The sequence below is a fragment of the Poecilia mexicana genome, unplaced genomic scaffold (assembly GCF_051168715.1).
Source record: "Poecilia mexicana isolate PSO_F unplaced genomic scaffold, ASM5116871v1 scaffold_4, whole genome shotgun sequence".
Classification (NCBI taxonomy): domain Eukaryota; kingdom Metazoa; phylum Chordata; class Actinopteri; order Cyprinodontiformes; family Poeciliidae; genus Poecilia; species Poecilia mexicana.
In genome coordinates, this window is record NW_028263373.1 from 19,763,688 (window position 1) to 19,784,199 (window position 20,512).

At 39.3% G+C, this 20,512-nt stretch overlaps 2 protein-coding genes across 2 annotated transcripts in view; one reads left to right on the plus strand and one right to left on the minus strand.

Annotated features, from left to right (window-relative positions):
* Positions 1 to 3,444: 3,444 nt before the first annotated feature.
* LOC106914419 (forkhead box C1-A) lies at positions 3,445 to 6,169 on the plus strand. The gene has a single exon (XM_014981197.2). It carries the CDS (start codon positions 4,304 to 4,306, stop codon positions 5,711 to 5,713), a length of 1,410 nt encoding a protein of 469 aa, XP_014836683.2. The 5' UTR covers positions 3,445 to 4,303; the 3' UTR covers positions 5,714 to 6,169.
* Positions 6,170 to 10,925: 4,756 nt separating this feature from the next.
* gmds (GDP-mannose 4,6-dehydratase) overlaps positions 10,926 to 20,512 on the minus strand; it is a 164,884-nt gene continuing 155,297 nt past the window's right edge. Inside the window, exons 10-11 of the mRNA XM_014981198.2 lie at positions 12,550 to 12,618; positions 10,926 to 11,520 (exon numbers count right to left, since the gene is read on the minus strand). Coding sequence (XP_014836684.1) covers positions 11,458 to 11,520; positions 12,550 to 12,618 — 132 coding nt within the window. The 3' untranslated portion in view covers positions 10,926 to 11,457. The remainder of the gene's footprint in view (positions 11,521 to 12,549; positions 12,619 to 20,512) is intronic.

Consider the following 20,512-nt stretch of genomic DNA (forward strand, 5'->3'; position numbering starts at 1 on the left):
TTAGGCAAAAAACATCTCTGCTAAAATTAAAAATCATGATACAGAATAATATATATATATATATATATATATATATATATATATATATATATATATATATATATATATATATATATATATATATATATATATATATATATATATATATATATATATATATATATATATATATATATATATATATATATTTATATATATATATATATTTTTTAATTTATTTATTTTATTTTATTTTTTTCACATTTTATTAAGTACAAATCTGTTGACTCATGGAGTTTTCAATCTGCCATTACAAACTGATTAGAAGGAAATAGTGAGGAAATATTTTTATTAAAAAGTAAAAATGAATTAAACTTTGGCTTAGTTCAAGAAAACATTTGCGGAAATGCTATTAATTTACCAAGTCCCTGAAAAATAAGCCTTTTTTTTTAATGTCTGGCAGAAAGTCAATTTTTGTAGATATTACAGCTTTTTAATAATGTTTTTAATTCAATTCAGATTTTGGGGATCTTTATCAATAAGTTTAAAACATATACTGTTAGCTTTATCCTAAAAGATGAAGATTAAGGGAGAAAAAATCAAAATGGAAATAAGAAGATCGAGTTAATGCTTTTCAAATGAATTCCACAAGAGGGCAGCATTTACCTATAACATTTTGGACGCCTTTATATCAGCAGTTACTCATCTCAAAACGCTTTACTTTGACAAATATACAAAAAAACAAATAGGCCTGGCAGGTCTGTTTATGTTATATAAATGCAAATCCGTTTTTTATTTTTTATTTTATTTTTTTTTTTTAATTATTATTTTATTTATTTATTTATTTTTTTGTATTTTACCAATTTTTACAAGTGTTTACTGAGTGTTAAGCAAACTATGAATTAATTAAATTGTGTTACCACGCCAAGACATTAGAAGGCAAATAGATCTCTGGAACAGGTCACTAACTAAGTGACCCATCTGGGAACATTTGCCCTGGTGCTTATTCCAAAGCAACATTTGCCATCCAGCTGTCTGCTCTCAGATATCCAGTTTGGGGTAAAAAGGGAAAAAAGTGACATTCTCAAAGGCATTTAGTGGCCTTGAGAACAGTTTTACCTTCCCCAAACTAGTCCGAGCCAGACCAGCACACAGAGATATAATGTGCACATGAATGATTGGCAGTTATTTATTTGAAAACCAATTTCGAAGCGCTATCTGGGCCCCGCAGCTCTCAGAAAAGGGGAAATCTTGGGGGGGAATTCTTCTACCTTTAATTGGGCACTTAATATAAATACGGCGGGAGATGTTGAAGCCCCTGCAAGATGAAGTTCATAAGCAATTTCCTAGGATCCAGACGCTCTAAGAAAGAGCATCGGAGTTGTAATGCAATCAGTAAATCCCTCGTTAAAATGTACAAATAGCAATAAGTGCAAGTTCTATTATGCAGAGGAACATTAAACCTAACGCAAACAAGCTCAATCTGAACCAGACAAGAAAGATTCAGTATCTGATACGATACGACCTGATAGAAAGTGCAAATTCTCCCCATTGGGGGCATCTTTAAAAAATTCTGTTTATCCATTTATTTCATGCTTTTTTTTTTTTAGTATTCTTAGTTGTAGTAGTTGAAAAACACTCAGAATGTGTCTGTAGCTGATGAAAAGCTATTGCAGCTTCATTGTCATATAAATCGTAATCCAATTTATGAAATGCTTATTATATAGTAAAGGTCACAGGAATACTACTACTACTAATAATAATAAATAGTTTTTTATTATACATCGTGTATTTTTACAGTCTTACCACAAGGAGGCAGGAGTGTGCCGTTGTAATGAACGGTTATGGCTGTCTCAATTACGGTGCAGTTTTATGACGTGTTTTTAATATTCAAACAAGCTTATTTACTAAGCAGGTTGATTCGATGTAATGTGCGTTTCTTGCAAAGACTTTTTTTTTCTCTGAACCGTCATCTAAGGGAGGGACCCTAATATCAGGAACAGATTGTTTTACCAGATCTGTCACACCGAGTCACGCTGCGTGCGGAGCAGCTGATGAGCGCTGCGGTCAGCAGGGGTCCCCGCTCTGTCTGGACCCGCTGCGGAGCGCTCACCGTGCGGGGGGACCTCACAGGTGACGGCGTTTGTTTCCACCTCCTCATCCGGCTGCTGCTGCTCCTCATGTGGCCCCGCAGACACATGCAAATCACAGAACAGACATCGAGATTACAAAAACAAACAAACCAAAATACTTAGGTGAAAATTAACTGCTTTTACTTAAGATCTCAGAAATATATATATATATATATATATATATATATATATATATATATATATATATATATATATATATATATATATATATATATATATATATATAATATTTAACATTTTATTTTAAATTAAGAACTCATATTTACCTAAATAAAAAACCTCACACGGATTGAGTTTAGGGAAAAAAAAAATCTGGTGTCATGGCAGTTTATAAAAACATATTCTTCACACTTGCATTCTTTAGATTCTGATAATTAAAAGTTAACTTATATTTTCTAAAATGCGACTTAATCATTCATGGGGTTTTTTCTTCCTTTTTTAGTCAAAATAAATATTTTTAAGAATTAGAATATTTTTAGAGGATGGACAATAAAAAAATACTAATCATCTGAAGTCAACAGAATGATTTAAACCGTCAAACTCCGTAAACTAATCGGAATTATAAAACTATTTAAAAGATTCTTATTTTTGTGGCCCCCAATAATAATAAATAGATAAATAAATATAGCTGCATTCTTCCACCTTCAAGCGCACGCGTAAATTTAAATGCACACTGGCTCATGTTTTTGAGATAAAAAAAAACAAACTATATTTGTTTTTGTTTTCTCTCACTGATTTACAATCATTATAAAAATGCGCAAAAAAAAGAGAGAAGAAGCTGACATGCGTTATGCTGATTCTGAGCCATTAATCTAGAAAAATACGTAAAAAGATCTCTGTTTAAGTTTTTGGCCTATAGCATACACACAGTAAGAACAGACAAAATAGTCATTTTAATCATAAAAATTTTGCTGTTGAATAATATTTTATTATTTATTAGTTTTATGTTGATATATATATATATCACATTCTTATGATAGACTTGACAGATGACTGCTTTTTATTTTGAACTTTTCTGTTTTCTTCGGGAGTAAATCTTATCTGTCCTGAATCTGCTAAAAATTCTTTATTTCTCTCAGCGACCTGATCGCAGCTCTCCAATGAAAAACCTGTCAGTCTGTCTGTGCCGGGACATTTGGAGCTCCTCGCCTCTCTCTCTCATCACACAGTGAATCTTTTGTCACCCAGCTCGACCAAATGATCTTCGTTTAACCCGTAATTAGTTCCCACACACCACCCACCAGCACTGTGGGTGTGGAGGGCGGAGGCATCCTCACTTTTTTCACTCTTTCATGTGCGTTTTGTTTATTCAGAGGCTGGTCTGCAGCTGAGAGCTTCTCAGCCAGAGGAGTCATTGGTCTGAGCTTACTTTGCATTCCTAATCTATAACGCATGCATTCTAATTGTTAGATTTAATTAAAGGAGATTATTCTACTATCGTTTAAAGGGAGAGAGGTATGACGAATAACTTTCCCCTTTAACTTTTTCGCACAGATCTGACATCGGAATGATGGATAGAATGAAACTGCAATTTGTTTAGAGCGGTCAAGCCACAACTAGCCTATACTTCAACTACGATTTCTTCTTTTTTTTTTTTTCCTCCAAAATATATACATTTTAGTAACTTTATAATTTTCATTCTAAGATAAATCCAGATTTAGGTAATTAAGTTACATTTTCAGCACTCTGGGCACACCCTCAAAACATTTTAATAACTTCATTTCTTAGCTGACAGAAGAGGGAAGCAGGGAGAAGAAGGAGGGGGAAGAGGAGGAGGAGAAGGAGGAGAAAGGAGGTGGGGGTAGAAACTTTTATCGCTGTGCTCTTTTCCACAGGTTCATTTCGTCCCCCATTGGATGATGGAGCACACTGGATTCGGGGTGGAGCAGCTGGAGGAGCCAAAAGGGAAGGAAAAATGTAAGGCGTAAAGAAAAAAAAGGAAAAAGTTCCTCCCTGTGTCAGACTCATGCTCCTCCAGCTTTCTTAGTTTCCCAAATGCTCCGTGCTGCAGCGTGAGCTCTGCCCGCGTCACCGTGGCGAGCTGCGGCTTGAAGGACTTACATACAAAAAAAATAGAAAAAGAGAAATAGGAAGGACAGAGAACCGAAAGAGAGCAGCCTAGAGGCTGAAGTTGTGACACGTTCCGCGGGGAAGAGTTTTGGAGAGGCAGGATGCAGGCGCGCTACTCCGTCTCCAGTCCCAACTCTCTGGGAGTCGTTCCCTACATCAGCAGTGACCAGAACTACTACCGACCCGGCAGCGGGTACACCGGGATGCCCGCGCCCATGAGCATGTACTCACATGCCGCCCACGAGCAGTACCAGGCCGGCATGGCTCGCGCGTACGGACCGTACACCCCGCAGCACCAGCCGAAGGACATGGTAAAACCTCCTTACAGCTACATCGCCCTCATCACCATGGCGATCCAGAACTCCCCGGAGAAGAAGATCACCCTGAACGGGATTTATCAGTTCATCATGGAGCGGTTCCCCTTCTATCGGGACAACAAGCAGGGCTGGCAGAACAGCATCCGGCACAACCTGTCCCTCAACGAGTGCTTTGTCAAAGTGCCCCGGGACGACAAGAAGCCCGGGAAGGGCAGCTACTGGACCCTGGACCCGGACTCCTACAATATGTTTGAGAACGGGAGCTTCCTGCGGCGCCGCAGGAGGTTCAAAAAGAAGGACGTGCAGAGGGAGAAGGATGAGCGGGACAGGCAGGGGAAGGATCCCTCTGCGCGGCCCGCAGGTCGGGAGCAGGACGCGCCGGTGCAGGGCGCTCAGCCGGTGCGCATCCAGGACATTAAGACTGAGAACGGAACGTCATCGCCTCCGCAGGCCGCGTCACCCAACCTGGGCGCGGTGCCTAAAATTGAAAGCCCGGACAGCAGCAGCAGCAGCATGTCAACTGGCAGCCCGCACAGCGTCCCCTCCACCCGGTCTCTGAGCATGGAGGGAGCCGAGCACCACCACCACAGCCACGGCCAGGCCCCGGCCCAGGGCTTCAGCGTGGACAACATCATCACCTCATTGCGGGGCTCCCCGCAGGCCGAGCTCTCTCCGCCTCTTATCGCCTCCTCTCGGACAGGTATCACCCCGTCACTGTCGCTCAACTACTCCCCCAACCAGACCCCCGCATACAGCTCCGCCACCTGCAACCAGAGCGCCATCTCCTCCAGCTCCAACGCCACCTATCACTGCAACATGCAGGCCATGAGCCTGTACGCCGGGGACCGCTCGTCCGGCGGGCCCCTGGCAACTTCCACCACGGTGGAGGAGGCTCTGCCCGACTATTGCATCACTACGACCACCGCGTCCCCCCTCGGCCAGGCGGGCCAGGAGGGCCACCACGGGCACCAGGGCCGGCTCGCGTCCTGGTACGGAGACCTGAGCCACCTGAGTCCGGCCTACCCGGCGCAGCAGCAGAACTTCCACGCTGTGCGGGAGATGTTCGAGTCCCAGCGGATCGGGCTGAACGGCTCCCCGGTGAGCGGGAATAACAGCTGTCAGATGGCCTTCCCGTCCGGCCAGTCACTCTACCGCACCTCAGGAGCGTTTGTTTATGACTGCAGCAAGTTCTGAAAGCCAAAACGTCCCCTTTAAATTAATAACTCGAGTATATATTTGCTCTATATTTTTCTCTCTTTTTTTGGCTGTACTTTTACTCTCCGAGTGGACATGAGAGATTCTGAGATTTTCCTTTCTTTTGTCGTGAGCTGTGTAACACCACCGCACGTAAGTTTCTTTCCCTCTCACTTTGAGAATTGCTCCTACCACCTTTATGAATAGACTGTAAATTATAGCCTAATATAGTAATTTATTTTGGAGGAAAAGCAGGTGGTTGGATGGTGAGGACCAAACTCTTTTCCAGTTTTCTTGCTGCCTTTAAATCTGTCCCTGTTGTTGTATAGAAATTTACGGGGAAAGACTCTGTAGCCTGTACTGGCCTATTTTATTCATTCTGTAATTTGTTTAAAAAAAATTCTGAAGGCATTGCAAGTTGTTTTGTTTAATAAAGTGCCGAATATTTGAATTTAATTGGAGTGATTTATTAGCATTATGCTGTAGAAAAAGGCCGTAAAACACATTCAAAGTAAAACAAAAAAAATACAAACTAGACCAAACAGTAAAACGTGTTTGCAAATCGCTAAATGCAAAAATAATTATTAGATACATTTAAAATGTAAATAGTTCTTTTTACAGCATGGGCAGCGAGCGTGTTAATAGAGGCGATGTTTCACATGGTATGTAAATACTACTTAGTGAATCTTCTTTAAACTTTGATGAGTACGGGGCTTACGTAGCTGTTTTTACACTAAAAGAGAATTTTCTCCAAAACCGTTCTCGCTCCAATCAATCCTGTACATTACCCACAGCTACAATCACCTCCTGTTCACCCCAACAGGAGGTGAACTCTGCAGCCGCCTTCTCCTCTTTTCCCCCACCCCGCCATTGGCCTCACCTGTAGGCCGTGTATTTTCAGTGTGTGAGCGTAAACACCGGAGGTAAACAAACTCACGTGTGGCATCAGTGAGGTCTGAGCTCAGTCAGAGGCCTTGTCAGCAAAACAAATCAGTCAAGTCACAAAGCGCACATCAGGCTTCTGTCTGGCTTCTGTTTCATAACGATGGGAGCGTTTGGATGCAGATGAAGAAGAACAAAAATACAGTTGCAGCTGCATTTGTTTTGGACGTCTTCGGGTGGAGAGATTTCTCTCTCTCTCTCTCTTTTTTGCTGCAGGTCTAGACCCTAAAGGTCCCTGCTGACGCATGGTGAGTGCGCGCTGATGGATGAGATATCTGGCCGCAGGGACGAGATACAGGCCAGTCTGCTCTGCATTCAGACAGCAGCAGGCAGCGGTGGCCGATTGGAATATGGCAGCTGTCAGATGTTTATTTTCTTTTTTCTTTTTTGTTTTTTTTACTACTTCCTTAATTACCCCCCCACCGGCACCCCCAGCTGAAAAGCATAGAGCTTCAAAGAAAGAATCAGAGATAGCAAAAGTAATACTAATACTACTAGTAATAATACATGTATTTCGAGCGTCTTTAAATTGATTTTTAAAACCTTTAGTTCACCAGAAAAAAAAATCCCATTGGGAGTATCTATTTCTATTTCAGTGTCCAGACAGAACATTATTATAACTAATCATTTTAAAATGACTTACAAGGGGACACATTATAAACCGGCATAAAATAGCATCAACAGCATTAATTATTATTAATGCAATTGGTGACGTTATCCAAAAATACTTTCGTTAAAAATAGTCATATGTTGCAAACAATTGCTAAAAATAATAGCAGTGAAAATAATAGTTTTACAAAAATCTAAAGACGTCACCTTAGATGCAGGCCAATTATACAACTGCTATTAATAATAACAATAATAATGAGACCAATTATCATCACAGAAATTACGTCAAAAATAATCTTAGATGCTACTGACGTTGACCCATGATGGAATTTATTAATACACACATTATATTCTGGCCAATAACAGTAATAATGGTAATTTCCAGATTAAATCGTTTATTTGTTTAATGTATTTGCAGCCACTCTGCAGCCTGCAGGCACAGGCAGGGATGACTGGGATTTCAACGAGAGTGCGTGTTATGTGTTAGAAGGTAATTGTGTGTGTGTTTGCTCGGCTGAATAAGCTGCAGTGAAAGCTGACAGTCGGTTTGAGGCCTGTGTGGTTGTGACTCTGCTGTAAAACAATAAATGAGAGTAATTTCCAGCGCACAATCTTTCCCCTAAGGCCACAGCAGGATGAGTCAGGATCACCGGAGCTGTAACGCAAACAGCGCGTTGTTTGGCTTCACCGCGGCACTTTCCACAAAGAGAGGGGGTGGTAACGGGCTCAAATGTAACATGCATTTTTTCCCCTCTCCTAACTCCCCAATATAACGCTTATTGTGTGTATAAAGGTGCTCTAATGATGCCGAAAAACGTATTTTTCTCGCTCCCAAACAAACGTCCTTGTGATTGATGCGGCTCTCCTGAGGCAGGAAGGGAAACCCAGGCACTCCGGGCGAATCGTTTTTCATCCTGAGGACAAGACAGGGGGGGTGATGGAGGTCAGTGGAGAGGATGTCAACAATGCACTTTAGGAAAGGACGGTGAGAAGCCTGTCACTGCCTTATCTTAAAGCACCTTCTCTGGACTCGGGTTGTTGTCGATGCGGCTTTGCAGGCCTGCAGCGCAGAAAAACCCCTGAAGACTTCCAGAGGAGCAGGGAACCTTTCTGCTGCCAAACCGCTTTCCAAACGCGCAACGTTACATCCAGAAGGATTTATTAAGACATTAACGAGCCGTGATGAGTTTGGAGGTGTTACTTAAAAAAAAAAAAAAAAAAAAAAAAAAAAGGAAAGAAGGAAAAAAAAAATGGACCACTTACTTTAAGGCATCAGGCGTGCATAGGTGTGTTTCAGTGGCTTCAATTGCGTGTCGTCGAATTCAGAGCTGAGTTTAAGGATCAACGCGCAAAACCACAATTACACAAAGGTTCTCTGCACAGAAACCAAATAACACATTTATTTAAGTTCTTGCAGATTTTAGGTGGGATCTATCAGGAAGTAAAGCTGCAGAAATAAAAGTTACTTTTCGGGGAAGTGTTTTCTTTTTTTTTCTTGATTGGACTGACTATAATTTTTACTTTGCCCCCCACAGCACAACTTTTTTGTTTTTTTACTGCAATAAAAACATTAAAAGCTATTAACCTAATTATTGATGCAATTTCTGCGCGTTTAATGTCCAAATTTAGATCAGAAACAAAAGAAAAATATTTGTAAAGCCATTAAATTAGACCCCAAATCCTGCTAATGTCTCAATTTAGAAACACATCGACCGCATGTAATAACATTTATGCGGTCGATTTTAAACGCGTAATTGCGTGGCTGCTTGAAGACTCAGGTGTGTTCTGAAAGCAGCCGTCTGGGTCTCTGGGAAGCAGAGGCAAATAAGCAGCAAAAGCAGCAGCAGCAGCAGCAGCACATCGCCCCTTTCTGCATTTAATTCAGCAGGACTGTCACAAAAATAAAGTTTATTCAGCTGGACTTCTTGACACTGCTAAGGAGTCCCACTGAGAGCAAACCTCGACCTGCTTCATATATCGGACCAGCTTAATGCTTCTAAAAGGTTCAATGTGTGTCGGATTAAACTCTGCTGTTTTTGTTTTACGTCTCTTTTTTAGCCAAGCGTCGCGTTCGGCCATTTAGAGGAGATTTAAAATAGATTGAATTCAGCTTTACCTGAATTTGGGGTAAATTAATTTGAGCTTGGTGCATTAATTAAACACTTCATTTATCACGCGCGTGTAATAGTGCATTTCACACATTGTACAATAATAAAAAAAATAACTATAGAGCATTGCAAGTGAAAATAAAATTACAGCCTATTGCAGATAATCGCTGCGTAGCTTATCTATCAGTACAGCACTAGAAGCAAACAAAAGTTCAGTCTGCGCATGTGTACCTGAAAGCTGATGTTTGGAAGGAAGGGGGGGAAATCTATTTACACGCAGTTTTACCGCTTTGACTTTTCTTTAAAGTCTTCCATCTTCGAAAACTCCGAAGAAATTAAATTTCTTTAATCTTCTAAAACTTTTATTCAGCTGTCTGGACGCTTTCATTCGTTCCTCCTCCAGCTCCAAAGCTCAGTCAGCTGCCGTTTCTTTGTGCGCCAACAGTAGACCTGATCACAGGACTTTGCTTTAATTGTTGTTGAGGGATACATGGTGCACCTGTGTGAGGCCACTAGCTGTATGCGTGTGTGTGTCTGTGTGTGTGCGCGCGCGCTGAGGTTACAGGGGCCCAAAACAACGCCAGGGCCACATCTGTTTCCTATTCGGGCTTCGCACAGACGCAGCGACGTCCTGGACGATCACAGGGAGAACTTGAGACGTGCTGAAGGTGTTGTCCCGCAAACAGACAGAGGGGGTTTGTGAGGTGGTCCCCTTTCTGCTCAGAGCCGCTCTCTGACGCCTTCAGGGCTCGACTGAATGCCAAACCTTCCTCCTGCTGAACTGTAGGCAGCAGTGTGGCGAAAAGAAACAGCGTTGAATACACAAAAGAGGCAGATTTTCTAAATTATTCGCCGCATTTCGCTTCGAAGCAATTTAGTATTTTTGAAAGCCACTTATTTTCAATTAATTGCTTTACTAAATATGGCCTGCAGGGAAATTTATTCAGGGATTAAAAGAAAAAAAAAAAAAAAGCAAAATAGCATAAAAACAAAGTGAAAAGCAGCGCATTTTGAACTTTGAAATTAAATATTTTCTAAATTTAGCTCCTGGAGTCACTTTCATAATTTTTTTTTTTACATATATAAATAAAAAACCTCCCAAATAGCTTCCTTATTATTGGTCAGTAGAAAGGTTTTTTTAGTCCTTAATGTTACAAAAAGACGCAAGAAATATCACATTTATTACCGATAACTCCAACTCGTATGGAAAGATATATTTTAAGAGGTCGGGCGTACGTTTGTGGAATCTATCTACAACTTCGTCAATTCAGAATTCGTGCAAATATGCCACAATCCCATCTGATAGCATCAGGACCAGGGGCTTTACAGGAGAGGACAGAGAGCCGCCTGAGAGCGGAACTCTGGCAAACCGAGAGAGACGCGCTTTCTTCCAAATAAGAGCGCAGGGAAAAAAGAAAACCTGGAAGATCAGAGGAAGCAAAGGTGACATAAAGGACGTGTTTGCAGAACCGGAAGACGAGAAATAAATAAATGCAGTTTTATTTCTTATATTTCCACAGTAAACAAAAATGATAGAAAAAGACAAATGCACATAATTTCCCATATATTTTATTATCCCCCTCATAGCCCTTCGTCATCATTAAGTAAAAAAACCAAAAAAAAAACCCCAAACAAACAAAAAAACATGTTAAAAGAATGGCCCCCCACTGAAGCAAAAATCTCATTAACATATGAGTCAAAAGTAATATCTGACTTGATTCGTTCTTATATTTTTTTGGTCATATTTTAAAAAAGGGATCAAATCAAACCTTTAAATTAACGACACCACAAAAGGAACAGACGCATAAATAAAATCTTAAAATTTGCCTTTCACATAAAACCTTGCATGATTCAGTGTTTGAATGTAAATAAACAAAATCTAATATAACAACCCAACACAGTACCAAAAAGACAGAAAGGCAACAACTGGCTCTTGATTAGAAAACAAAAGAACAACAATAACTTCATTTAGAGAAGAAGAGATAAAAAAAACAAAAAAACAAATGGCTCTGCGGCTGTTTGATTCAGCGTAGAACCATGGAGTGCTAAAACATCTCCATCCTGTCTGCATGAGCTGATCTGCTTTCAGGCATTTGGGTTTTTCCTCATGAGCTCGATGTCAGATTCCAGCATCTCCTTCACCAGCTCCTGCAGAGACATCAGATTTTCACAGGAAATAGTTAATGAGTCAAATGGAAACAAATCTCTTAAGAAATATTTGTATTTGTTTGACTGGAGCGGGTTTGATTCCGGGGCCTGAAACGAACGAGGATCCCAACTCTCTGTGACAAGCAGTGAGGAGGATCGTTTAGTTTAACAACGTGTAGCAGCAGGTATGCTTAAAAAAGAGCAGGAGCTGAGAAATGCTCACCGAGTCCTCAGAACGTTTTATAAAAGTTGACAAGACAGAAGAGAGAGAGAGAGAGAGAGAGAGAGAGAGAGAGAGAGAGAAACTGTCTTTAGTGTTATTTTAGCTGATACAAATTTATTCTCACGTAATTATTTTTTGTTCGTGAGCAGAACTTGTGATCAGCTGAAAACAATTATATGTTTTTACTGCGTCCTTTGAACAAAATTGCCTCTTTAAATTAGCAAAACCAAACTTATGTTAGAGTGAGATGAAATTTGCAAGTTTTTTATGAAAAGAAACAAAACCATATTATTAAATATTGTGCTTTTTGCCTATAAAAGGGAATTTAGCTGAGAATGAAATAGATGAAAACTATTTTACTGTATTTATACTTTCTTATACAATTTTGCACATTTTGGATGCCAGGTGAATAAAAACATTCAGTTACAGAATATTTTTTTCTTTTTCTCAGATACTAGTACCATTTTATTAGATTAGCTACAACTAACATTTATGCTATTGGGATTAAAATAAAATTTTTTGCTAATCCTTTTTAGGGCTCTTATTGCCTGTTTGAGTATACCCAATGCACTCCATAATCTGTGGATTCAGTATAAATATATTTTATACGTTTATTGAATTCTCAACAACTCAAACAAAATCTAACTGCCAGGTAAAATCTGTTCTGAATTTGGTAGTGAAATATGTTTTTATTTTCTGTCCACAAACATTACATTTATTAAACTTTTTCTTTTTTTTTTTTGATATCTATAATTGTGTTTTTCATCAAGTATTGCATTTGTGTGAAGCAAATGATTACGACGCACCTCAAAAGTAACCTGCGGTTTCCAGCCCAGCTTCTGATACGCCTTGGTGCTGTCGCCTTGCAGGAAGTCCTGAGAGAAAGGAAGGAGAGTAAGGGAAGAGGAGAAAGGAAGGGAAAGAGAAAGAGGGGGAAAGAAAAACAAATCATGTGTCATGTCTGATCTGATGGCTGGGAGCAGGCAGGGGAATCCTGCTGACATGAAGACGCTCTCAATTCAGCTTCAAAACTTCCAACGGGACAAATAAGTTGGAGGGTAATGATTTGTTTCGCCATTTTTTTTTTTTTTTCATGTTTTCCTTCCATATTCATACACACGTTAACACAGACACACACTATCTCCTCTCGTTGGGGGAAAAGCAGGTCACAAAGTCTCGCTGGCCATCAATCCCCCCCCTCCCGGCTCCCCACCTCGGATCTGTCCAGACGGCCCTCGTCGGTGCCAAAGCATGATGAATTGTGGGACTCTGGTGGTGTAACCCCCAGCTCGGGACCCCCCACCCACCCCCTCCTTGAACCCCTAACTCATTTCCCCCCCTGTTGTGTTTTGCTCTGGGTTCAACATCCAGTTAGGCCTTCCTTCAGACCACCAAAGAGTCAGAAAAAGAGCACGGAGGAAAAAAAACAAAAACGTTCTCCTGTACGTTGTTTTTAAAGCTCCCCACTTTTCGCTGACTCCCTCTTCAAACTCTCCCTTTTTTCATCCGTCACTCCTCACTCATTTATATGAGTGTCAGAAACGTTGATGGCTTACAGTTGATGGCTTACAGTTACAGAAATAAAGAGCCTTTATTTCTGTTGCTGTCATCTAATTCTCAAGCAAAGTCAGAAAAGATAAAACTTCTTGGGTATCTAATTAGTTATATTATAATACTTGGGTCATATTTTAAAGAAATATTAATTTAGAAAAATTGTAAATATATATATATAAAGTCAAATTTGACTCTAATGTCAACGTCAAATGTGTTGATATAGCACTTTTTAAAACAGGTTGAAACGGCACCAAAGTTCTGTACAAAGACATAAAAACGTATAAAAATGATGTAAATAAAATAACATCACAACTAAAAAAAAAGTTACAGAATCAGACCTCAACTGAATGCCAACAAATAAAAAAAAAAAAGTTTTAAGAAGTAATTTAAAATAACTCAGATTTTGGGCAGATTTAATCTGAAAAGGAAACTTATTCTAGCGAACAGGAGCAACAAAACCCGATCTCTTTTGCTCTTAAGTCGAGTTCGAGGGACATTTAACAGCAACTGATTATTTGATCTCAAAGTCGTGGACACAGAGCGTAGTTTCAATAGATCATGAAGATAAGAGGGGGCCAAGCCTAGTAAAACTTTAAAATCTACTGGGAACAATAACAGAATGTCAGATGTTTAAGTTGATGTTTTTCAGTCTTTAATTTCTTTATGTAATATTTCAGTCTCTTTGATCTTAAAACACATTATTTGTAATTACTAAAAAATACATAAATAAATAAATAATTATACATTTCACAAAGAAAACCTTTGCAGGAAGAGTTTGGGGTTCATAAAACAAGACCCAGAATGTTCAATGCCTTGTGCACATCTCATGTAAAGATTTGGACCGAAGGAGGACAAACGCTGATCCAAGGCCACTTAGATGAGAAACACATGGTTAATGTGTGGATGAATGAACAAATGATCCTTAAAAAGGATTTGGGGACGCGACGCACCTTAATGTTGGAAAGATATTCTGGATTTAAAAGAGTGAGAAGTACTTTTTTCCAAGTCAAATATTTTCATTTTTTCTTTTTTTAAGAGCACTGATAGTTTGGCAGCATATTAATTCATTCAAACTTTTGCACCATCAAGCTGCAGCCAGAAGACAAAAGTCTGCATATTACATAAGCTTGAGATATTTTCTGCAAGATCCAATCTCTTCTCAGAACTATCTACATTTGGAAATTAGTTCTCCGTAGTTATCCGTTAAATATCTTCACTGACTTTCAGCTCTGGTTCTGCTTAATTTCTTACATCTCACTTCGCTAGCCCTGATGACTTATTTACATATTTCACAATTTACAATACGTCTCTTAAAGCTCATATAGATCAACAAAACATCATGTTGCATGACAACATATTGAGTCATTTGGAAAATTAGTAGAAAAGATAATTAAAAAAGGTCAAATATCCTGTAAAATAAGAGCAAAAAAGTCTTGACAAGTTGAGAATTTAAACTGCTTGAAGCAGGAAGCTGCTCAGCAGTCAGGTGGGTTGGTTTGTGAGGATGAGGCACCCAGCAGTTCAAAAACTTCATGGAGCAGAACGAGGAGAGTCTGACAACGCTTACATCCCTCCTGAACAAAGGGCAGAGACACGCCAGCCAACTCTTACCTCTTCCTTCCACCACACTCTGCAGAGTCCTCCTTTTATTTCTGATTCAGACACGACTGCTTTTATGCTTCATACATTGTTCAGCACTTTGATGAAATCAAAGCTGAATCCCACTTGCTGGAGTTATCCCTAGGGCCACAGCTCTACACTCCCTCTTAATTCAGGGAGGTTAAAATTTTTCAGAGGAACGGGACGCTCCTTTGAGAAGCATGATCGGTTCACACTCATTTACGTGGCCTAATATGCTCATCTTGTATTGTGCAAGCAGTTCTCAATCCTCTGGCACACATGCATGTTAAGAAAGAGCAAAGCCAAATCCATTTTACTGCAAAATAAAAAAAATAAAAAAAATCTATTTGAATGGAATTATATTTTTTGAACAAATGTCACAACGATATGTATGGTAATGTTTCACTATGTTAACATCGGAAGCAATCAAAATACAGTTTATTTTCCATTTTTGTTCATGCTACAACATATTTTATACAGACATGCAATAAACTACATATTCCAATAGTTGTAGGCATGCAACAAATTTTAAATAAGGGAATATTTGATCTTTGCTATTTTATAATGATTGACAACACTGAAAAGTCATATGTTGGAGCACTTTTAAAAGAACTTCTTGTGCCATTCAACTGTGTTAACTGAGAACCGGCATATTTACATCTACACACACACACTCTCACACACACAGAGATAACATCTCTTTGTTTCCTCAAGTGGGCATGAGAAGTCTCTGTTTTGGGGGCTTACAAGGCAATTTCTCTTAGCTGGACTACTACAGTGAAAACATAAAAAATAATAAATGAGATGCCATATCCTTTAACAGAGGTCAGGGCTGAGATTCAGGAGAAGTAATTCTGTAATTCAGTGTAAATATGTAAATAAGCTTTGAGTTGCGTCCTTCAACCAACATCATAAAAGTGCAACCAAAAACTGAAAATTTGAGATTTCTCTTGTTAATCAACCTCTAATTTTCCCAGAATACGTTGGACCTTGATAAACCATCCATTATGACAGAAAAGACCAATTCAGGATTCGTAGGAGTTCAGTGAACCTAATGTCTTTCTTAGACTTATGCGTGAAGTTAGTGTCTTGTTTAAACAGGATCAACTTGAGAGTGTAAAGCTCAAAGCTTACTGCGGCGGCTTCAAACCGTTTGTACCGCGTGCTTCGCGCTAACTCAGAAAAAAGGTCTTGTGTAAAGAGCATAACGTGTGAAAAGAGAGCAGCGTTGTTATCTGGCTCTGGACCTCTTAAAAACGTCTTTTCTGGGTGATCTTATTACAGAGGAACGCACACGGCAGCGCTGGCATAGCTCAGCCTTTAAGAGAGCAGGGACCCACATCTCGGAGAGGCTCCACGGCGCTTAATCACACTCTTCTGATTACACACAAAGGCAAGAACACTAAACACACACAGCGGGAACAAGTACAGGCCGATTCTGACTCTGACGCACTTTGGTTTAAGATTATCCGGCCCAAGCTGAAAACCTGGTTCAGTTCCGGGTGAGCTGCCTTTTTTTTGTTTTATTTTTTTATTTTTATTTTTAACTGCACCCGGTCTAAACACAGCTCAGTACACGAAAGGCCTTTTTCCTGCTCAGTCTGTAACAGCAGGACAAACAGCTCTTTCTCATGTGAGCAGCTCTGTACATTACTCACAAGCTTTTTTATTTCTGGCTCTGAAGCCATAACTGGAAACATTTTCAGACTAATTACCTACAGCAATGAGACATAATTTATCATGGACCTGAATGCAATTATAATTGGGTGACTTACTCCATAATTACATTAAATAATCCACTTGCTTCATAATTATATTGATTAGGATTTGTAATGGAGAACATTTTGCAGCTTGGCACGGTCTCGTCACGAACGCTGGTGAGACGCTGCAGACACACCTGCTGTTCGCATTTATTTGGCATCGCGTAAGTCACACGGACTGCGACTGTTTGCTGATAGAAAAAGGCAAGTTCTTGTTTTTTAGCATCTGTATTAAGCAGGGTTGGGACTCTACTGCGTTATTTACTTAGATTTTAACAAATACATATTTTAATGCAGTTTTTAAATGTAATTTTTGCTTCAAAAATAAATCTGATGGGACGCCGGAAAAGACGATTGTTGTGTGGAGCTTGTGGAAAAAGGAATTGGCTCATCACAATGCAAAACGTCAGCTACAAAGTAACAGCAGCAAACACACACGTCTCCAATGGTAATGTCAGCATCCACATTTCTAAACAAATATTTTTTTTCAAAGAAGTTACATGGATGGATCCTGCAGTTAAATTGGTTAAAAATGTTAATCGAGTCCCACTGCTATTAAAATGTAGAACAACAAAAAAAGCAATTTGCTGGATAGAAACAGAGTTTATTGTGGCTCAGGTACTTGAACATATCTTGATTGCAGATGGTGACTAACTGTCTACGGTATTTACTTCCAAGCAGCCTGACTTTCTTGAAATTTTTTAAATGTGCTCAATAAATGAATTGAGTTTATTGTCTGAAGGTCTTCTGAGGTTATTCTGCAGACTCGCTACAGATTAGTCGTTTTAATCCCAGTTCCAAATTCTGAGTCATTTAGTGAATGTTGTTAAACTAAACCATGAAACTATGTTATTTTATCATATATAACAAACAGAATATATTCTGAAATATTTTTAGAAGTCTGTCACAGAAAGACATTCCATGTAAATGTATTACTCTAAACCTAAAAGTAAACTTTGAGACGCTGTAATGATGGAAGCCAAAAGGACACAGAGTTAGCATAAGTTTGTGATATCATTATGCAATGGCTCTATCGTCAAATAAGTGAAAAAAGTATCCAAATTCCTGCAGAAAACACTGAGAACAAAACCACTTTAAAACAATGTCAGACTGCTTGGAAACTATTTTATCAGCAGTCCTTTCAAGACCCAGATTTGACAATCAGATATCTCCCAAAAGTATCAAAAAGTATTTATTAAACTTATGTAGAGGGCAAAAAAAAGTCTGTTTAATTTGTGTTATGACTAAAACTGAAACCTCTAGATTAATTCTATGAAGTTTACACAACCTCAACTGGAACTGGAATCCATTCAGTTTTGCTTTTTGCTGCATCGCACAATGAACAGAGCAGGACAACTGCATGGTAGGCCCTAATCCTACCATATGATCCAACTCAAAATGACCTAACCACAAAACTAACTGAGGAAATTGAGAGGGGTGCTGGAAACATAGAGCAGCACTGCAGCGCCATGTTGGCCGCTGTCATGAATGTTGGTGAAATAAGCTAAACTATGTTTGACCCAAATCATGGCAGAACCTTATTTACTGCCAACCAGTGTGTATGATTTCTCTGGTGACAAGGGAGACATTTTTACGATTGAAGAACAGCCAAACCAAGGCACTATTTTAATACTCTGACTTTTCCTTTTTTTCATGTTTATGATCACAGATAATGAACAAAGGCATTCAAAAGGTCATATGTGGGGTGTTCATGGAATTTGGAGATTGTAGCATTGTATATTTCACCAAGGACGTCTGAATCTGAGATCTGTAGTAAGAATCAGTTTTATCTAAAGCTTTAGGCTATAATTTGAACTAATCTATTTTCATGCATGAAAAAATGATCAAGATATGCACAATCAAAGGCTGAAATCGAAAAGCTGCCGCTACTTCCCAACATTTCTCCAATACTATAAAGGTTCCTTCAGGTTCATTGGACATTTGAAGTAAAAGGGATGATAATCTTCACTTTTCTCAAGCTTCTTTAAAAACTAGGATTTTATTCATTCATAAATTAAATCAGCTCCAAAAAGTCTGTATTTAATTATCAAGTCAGGTGCAATATGATGGAATTAAAGGCACTGGAATAATGCCTTTGACTTATTTACTATAGTCCCATTTGAGCTAAACACCATCATAATCTATTAATTAATTACATATGCTTCTTGAAAATGTATCTTCAGCTTCAAGGTGAGAAGAATCCATTCAATCCAGAACAAAAGATGTAACAAGGCTGCACTGATTTATTTTTCACTTGATTTTCTGTGAAACAGTCAGAAACATTACATGTCTGATTGGCTTTTTTCCAGCTGGAGCTCCCATTGGCCTGTTCATTAGCTCTTTTCCTTGAAAACAAGTGATTTTGAAGTTTCAATGTGTATCTAGAAAGACTACCAGCTATTTGTGTGCCACACAAAAGCAATGAGGACAGAGGGAAAATGATTAAAATGGAATTTAATCAATTATAACCTTTCCATGTAACAAGGTTTTCAGCATAAGCTTTCATGGGATTGGTAAAAAAAAAAAATCTGATGAATTACTTTTAAAAGGTTCCTAAGCATGCTCTAGTGGACACAACTGCCCTGGGGCAGACTGACAGAAACGAGGCTGCCATGGCCGGGCACCACCGGGTGTTCTGACCACCACCAGCAGCAGGCAGGGTGGGTGAAGTGGACACGACCGAGACAGAGGTGGGGTTTGATTGCAACCCACTGGTTAGACGACAAACTTCTACCACAATTGCCATTGTTGCCCCACAGAAGGTTGTGTTCAGAGTCCGCCCAGTAAACCCATTTATTTTGTATTTCACATTGCAAAATCTATTTAATCTCTTTGCAATTAGGTACGCATGCAAGCTTGTTGCAGAAACCCAAAGTCAAAGTAATTACCTCTAACTGCTTGTTTGATTTTTAAGAAAAAAGTAACAAAAAGGGAGCTTTCAGTTTTTCAGGTGTTTGTTTTTCATGCTTATAAGTTACAGGTAAAGTTAAAAGAGAACAACAAATAAAAAAACACGAGTTACATAAGAAAGAACAACAGGAGCAGCAGCAGCTGTATCCTGTTTTATAGTCCTCATTCCTGTCAGCTGCACTGACAAACCACTGAATTCTCCATCTGAGCTTAGCATCTGTTGAAATCAGACTCCTGTCCTCTAAGTCTGGCTGCTTAGCACACAACCACACAGTTCAGCATCCAGGAAGTTAATCCTGCATCTGGTGTTTGTCAGGCAGGATTTCTACAGGTGACAGACAGTCTCTTCGGCGCAAACCTGCCTACGGAGAGTCGCAAGGTGAAAGAAAAGCCGACTCTGAGCTGCTAACGAGAGCATTCTGCGGCCGACTGAACCCTCCTCAAACAGAGCATGTAGCGAATAATTCAACATGAACCACTAACAGATGCGGGCACAATATAATCTTCATATGGATCCAATTTGGAACCAAACCCAACGTTTAGGTGCATCCTGTTTAAAGCTGCCAGCAACTGAAAATATGGAGAAGTGATGGTAGCGAAAGCTGGAGGACAAAAGCTGAAAATGAGCAGTTAAATGAAAAGGGGCCGCAGTACGGAGTGTGCAGGGGGGGGACTAATGTGGGAGCATTTTTCTCATTTTAAAAGATTAAATGTCAACAAACCTACAAATAATCCTTATGTAAGACTAAAATTAGGCTAAAGAGTGAGTGTTCATGACTATCAGGTAGAGACTTGGACAAAAATATGCGTTTTGTTTTAAAAACATAAGCATGAACATTCTGCATTGAGTCGCATATTCTCCGGTGCATGACTGGGTTTTCTCTACCTGGCAAACACATTCTTGCTAAATTGTCCTTAAATATGA